Source organism: Cyprinodon variegatus, unplaced genomic scaffold (genome assembly GCF_000732505.1).
Source record: "Cyprinodon variegatus isolate N-32 unplaced genomic scaffold, C_variegatus-1.0 Scaffold64, whole genome shotgun sequence".
NCBI classification, from domain to species: Eukaryota; Metazoa; Chordata; class Actinopteri; order Cyprinodontiformes; family Cyprinodontidae; genus Cyprinodon; species Cyprinodon variegatus.
Genome location: NW_015150517.1, coordinates 288783 through 293376, shown reverse-complemented (window position 1 = coordinate 293376; position 4594 = coordinate 288783). Strand labels below are relative to the sequence as shown.

At 36.8% G+C, this 4594-nt stretch overlaps 1 protein-coding gene across 1 annotated transcript in view; it reads left to right on the top strand.

Moving 5' to 3' along the window:
• Window positions 1-4594, top strand: part of tbc1d32 (TBC1 domain family member 32) — a 105884-nt gene that overhangs the window by 38423 nt on the left and 62867 nt on the right. The window contains exons 21-22 of the mRNA XM_015371724.1: window positions 1865-1984; window positions 2253-2341. Of these exons, the coding sequence (XP_015227210.1) occupies window positions 1865-1984; window positions 2253-2341 (209 nt within the window). The remainder of the gene's footprint in view (window positions 1-1864; window positions 1985-2252; window positions 2342-4594) is intronic.

The following is a 4594-nucleotide window of genomic DNA, read 5'->3' as shown; positions in this document are numbered from 1 at the left end:
AATTGATGTGTGTGTATATATGAAGAACTGCATACTACTTGGATGTAAAATAGTTGCCATCATGGCTTTATCAAGCTGCTGCCTACCTTTGTGAAGTAGGAAAACCACTAATACAAAGTGAATCCAATAGACCTTTTTATTGCCTACCTGGAATGGCTGACAATATTTTTATAAACTTTTGGCTCTCAAAATGGTATCGGTGCCCTATTTGTTGGTACTCGCAGATACCACAATTTTAGTGCTGCATCAGGGCCCCGCCCAATACTGGTATCGGTGCAACACTAGTTTAAAACCTCACTTATCTCTGAGTTTAAAGGTAAGAATGCACATATAAAATGTTCATGTATTGAAACTGAGGCATTACCTAAAGAAATCCTGAGGGGGTGTGCGGGAGTTGCGGTCTCTGTCGGTTCGGTAACCGCACCGGAGCCAGTGTGAGCAAGGGGTAAAAGATCATAAACTGTAGGGCTTTGGTTAAACATGAAAATTAAAAAAAAAGAAAAATTGATATTGAACTAATCAAAATTTTAGTACAATAATTTCTGAGGTAAATATTTTTAATTCAAATGTTCCGAATTTGATAAAAGCTCTTGAAGAAATCTTAGAATTTGATACTGGGAATGTGAAATCCTTTTAAAGTCTGGTTTTAGGATAGAAGTTTTAGTTTTTTGCTTTGGACCAATTTTGTCTTTCTATTCTCATACGAGAGCCTGAAAATTTAATTTGAAGCTTCAGGGTCTGCTAGCGTGAGGCCACCGCTGCTGCCTGACAGGAGCCGAGTGATCTCGCTCGCTGAAGCTATCCGAGTGAATACAGACTGTCAGTGAACTGTGAACTGTGTCCTCAACCCTGCTACTGGGAATGTTCAAGTCTGCTTTATCAGTGTGTCAGCTCCCAGGTTACATACAGGGAGTCCTCAAACAGAAGTCCCTTCCTCTATCAACACCATAGAATGGACCAAAAAAAAGCAGGTTTGGTTTCACAACCTGTCTTATATATATTTTTCCGTTAATGTAACAGAGTAGAAATGCATGCAGTGGTTTAACTCTTATTCTATTCAGCTGCTGAAAAGAAGCAGTGTGTAATTTGGGATATTTTTCTTTCTTTTTAACAAGCTTTCCTTTTGTTGAATAAGATTAAAACCAAGTGATACTCTGTTAACGGTCTTAACACTTATCAAAACAAGTGTCTTTAAAATAACACGCCATAAAACTTAAGTGCAGTTCCTGTAAAAAGTTTACATGCAAGCATTTTAGACATGATACTGTGTGATTTAAATCCAAACATGACAGATCAAACCACATGCTGTTACTATCGCTTTGATAAGACTTCTTTACACGTTTGAATGAAGCGCTGATTTTCTCTAAATCTCATAGATTCACAGAATATTTAAACAGTCACAGATATCTGCTAACACCCCCACTAATATGTGGTGAAATTATCCTCGGTGAGTTCGGCTGTGTGTCTTTTAGTAGCTGTTAGGCTTCATAATATGAAAGCACTCTCTAGGCAGAGTTGCTGTTTGGGCATAGAAAAAGCTTTACTCAGGTGTATTGGCTGGTTTGGAACGGATCTTGAGTTTTAAGAAGAGAAACAAGCTTTGGAAAGGCCATCATAGATCCTTAACATTAGCCTGCTTTATCCACTCAAAAAGCTGTTTAGATATTTTTGGGACAATTGACTTATTTAAGCAGCAAATAAGGTTAAGTAGAAACTGTATATTGAAGATGTTAATACATTTTTAAAACTATAATCTGATGATTCTCTGTTAGAAACTGTCTTGAAGTATTTTATTTTTCTTTTTTTTATTCAGGTGTGTGATTTTCTCTTGATTTTTACCACATGCTTGTTTGTGTCTCATCAGTCTTTCTTGTCCTTGGTCAACCTCCTGTCCTCCTCTCTCGCTGTGTGGGAGCTTCTGGGCCGACAGCTTTTAGCTAACAAGAGTGAATACACCCTGCGAGAGACGCCAACTTCCATACCTGTGAGCAGTTCCCAGAAAGTGTTCTCCAGACTCTATGCACGTCCTTTTCTCACCATAAGAGGGCATGTTTGCACTTTGACTCAGCTCTCAACGTTCTCCCACACATTTGTGGGTGTGAGTTGAAAGCACAAAGGCCTTCCATTAAACCCTCGTACCACTGAGGCGGATGTGCGTTTTCCATCTTAGTCCATTGTGCATTTCCTCTCTGTTTTCACTTTGCACTCAAACTGCTGCATTCCCCATCACCCCCTCTCATTTTGCTCCACAGGATTTGATTGACAGGCTCGTTGCTGTGAATTCAGATGTGAAGATCCATTCCCTGTTCCACTACGAGCAGTCTCATACGTTCGGCCTGAGGTGAGATGGATATTTTTTCCCATATAACTTGACATCGGAGGGGGAAAGCACATGATATCGGATTAACACCTGGTGTATGCACACATGAACTCCCCGTAGTCTTTGGCATTAGCCGCTTTTCATGGTTCCTTATACTTTGATTAGCCAGCTTTGGAAGCTGATGAAAGGATTTTACTGGATAAGAATGAAATAAGCCAGGCTATGTGGGTATTTATGAGTAACTTGCTCCTTTACAAGTGAGAGGACTTGTTAAAGTGAAAGAAAATCTCCACAACACTGAAGAGAAATGATGTAATAGTTGTTTTTTCACACTTAAATTTTATTTCATGTCTAAAGTTTATTCTTAAGATCCCAGAAAAGTCCAGATGTTTATCTTCACATCATTTTCTTCAAACGGCTCCCATCGCTGCTCTTGGTTCCTTTGTATTTTTAAAAGCTTCCTAAATCACAATAGCCTCTGCTTGTTTGGAGTCTTGCTGACTCACTCCGTCTCTGCCTGTCAGTCAGCCCACTCTTATTAACATCCAGAAGCCAAGCGAAGGGAACAAATTGCTCTGTTCATTTACCACCCAGACTGACGCATTAACTGACAGACTTGCACTCAGTGCCTCTTCATGCTCCGCTCACTGTGCTCAATTAGACATCTTACTATCAATGACTCAAATGGTGCCATGTTTACATTTTTAATGTAGTTGTGGGATGTACACCGGCTTCCTGGCCATTTCATCATTAGAAATGATCAAATATCTTGTTTAAAAGTTAAATAAAAATATAATAAAGAAATTGTTCCAACCAAACATTTAGTAAAAAAACATTTTAAATATGTTTTTTTTCCTTGTGCATTACATTAAACTAGGCGCTTGTATGAAATGCCGCCATATCCTTGAATTGATGCGCTGTTTAAAGCAACTATTTATAAATGCTGCCTTGAAACACAACAAAAGCTATTAGTGTGGTAGATATTAGATCTATTGTAGCTTGGGTTTGAAAGTCCGAGTGGAAATGTCTCTTTAAATTTCATCTCTCTTAACAAACTATTTCTATTCAAATGATCCTTCTTTTGGAGGACATTTTTATTATGCACCTTTCTGTGTGAACAAAGGGGGTTTAGGAATAACACATGGCCGCTTAAAGTGTACAGTTAGCTGTTTTTTAGTCAGTCCTTTTCTTCTTTTTCTATATAGCATATCTTCCATTAACCCTATAACTGGAAAATCAGAGTAATGTAATCTCTAAGGTTATAGTGTTCCTGTTTTCTACTTATGGACGCTTTCACGCTCCTTTGCTCATCTACCGTATGGCCACTGTTTTAATTACAAAGAGAAAAACTATTCTATGTGGTGTCTCTTTCATTAAAAAGTGTAGAAACATATTTTAACAAGTGAAAAGTAACATGTCAGCTGTTGAGTAAATGTCAGATCAGCTAAAAAACAAAAAACAGTTTAAACCGGTAGATGAGTAAATAAGTTATTCTATTGATGTGGAGAAGTCCTGAATGTGGAAGTTGGGTATGTTTCTCTCACTCAGATTGTTTGAATTGGATTTGACTTTCAAATACCAACGGAACTCAGATTTTGTTGTGAACTATTTGGATCTTTGTATCAGTACAAATCTGCACAGAGAAGGTATTTGATAAAAAGGCTACTAAAGTACTGAGTAACTGATCTACGTACTATTCATGATTTCATGTTTTACAAAATGTTGTAGAATTCAACAAAACATTAAGTGAATTTAAGATGAAGATAAAATAAATATATAAAATGCAGTAAGCATACGATACAAAAAGTCGGTCCATTCCAAATACTTTTTTTGAGTTATAAAACATACAGACTCAATAGTTACAGTATGTTACGGAAGAGGATTAGGGCCACTGAAAAAAAAAAAAGTTAACTGATTTTTGAATTTTATTTCAGTTTAACATGGGAAAAAAGTCTGAATTCTGACTTTTTTTCCAATATTACACTGAAATAAAATTGAAAAATCTGTTAACTTTTTTTTTTCAGTGGGCCTAATCCTCTTCAGTAGTATCTAGAATAGGTTAAGTTAGCGTAAACTGTTTATTGTGTTTTTACCTAACCTCCAAATGACACAGAAGATGGAAAATAACATTTAACCAATTTGCCTTGATTACAAAAAAGTGTGTCTCTCAATGGTGCATATTTGTTTAAAACATGCTTGTTTTTAATTTAGTGAAGTTACTCACAGTGGAGTAGCCAGAAGCTTTTACTTCAGTGAGTCTTTTTTTTATTTTTT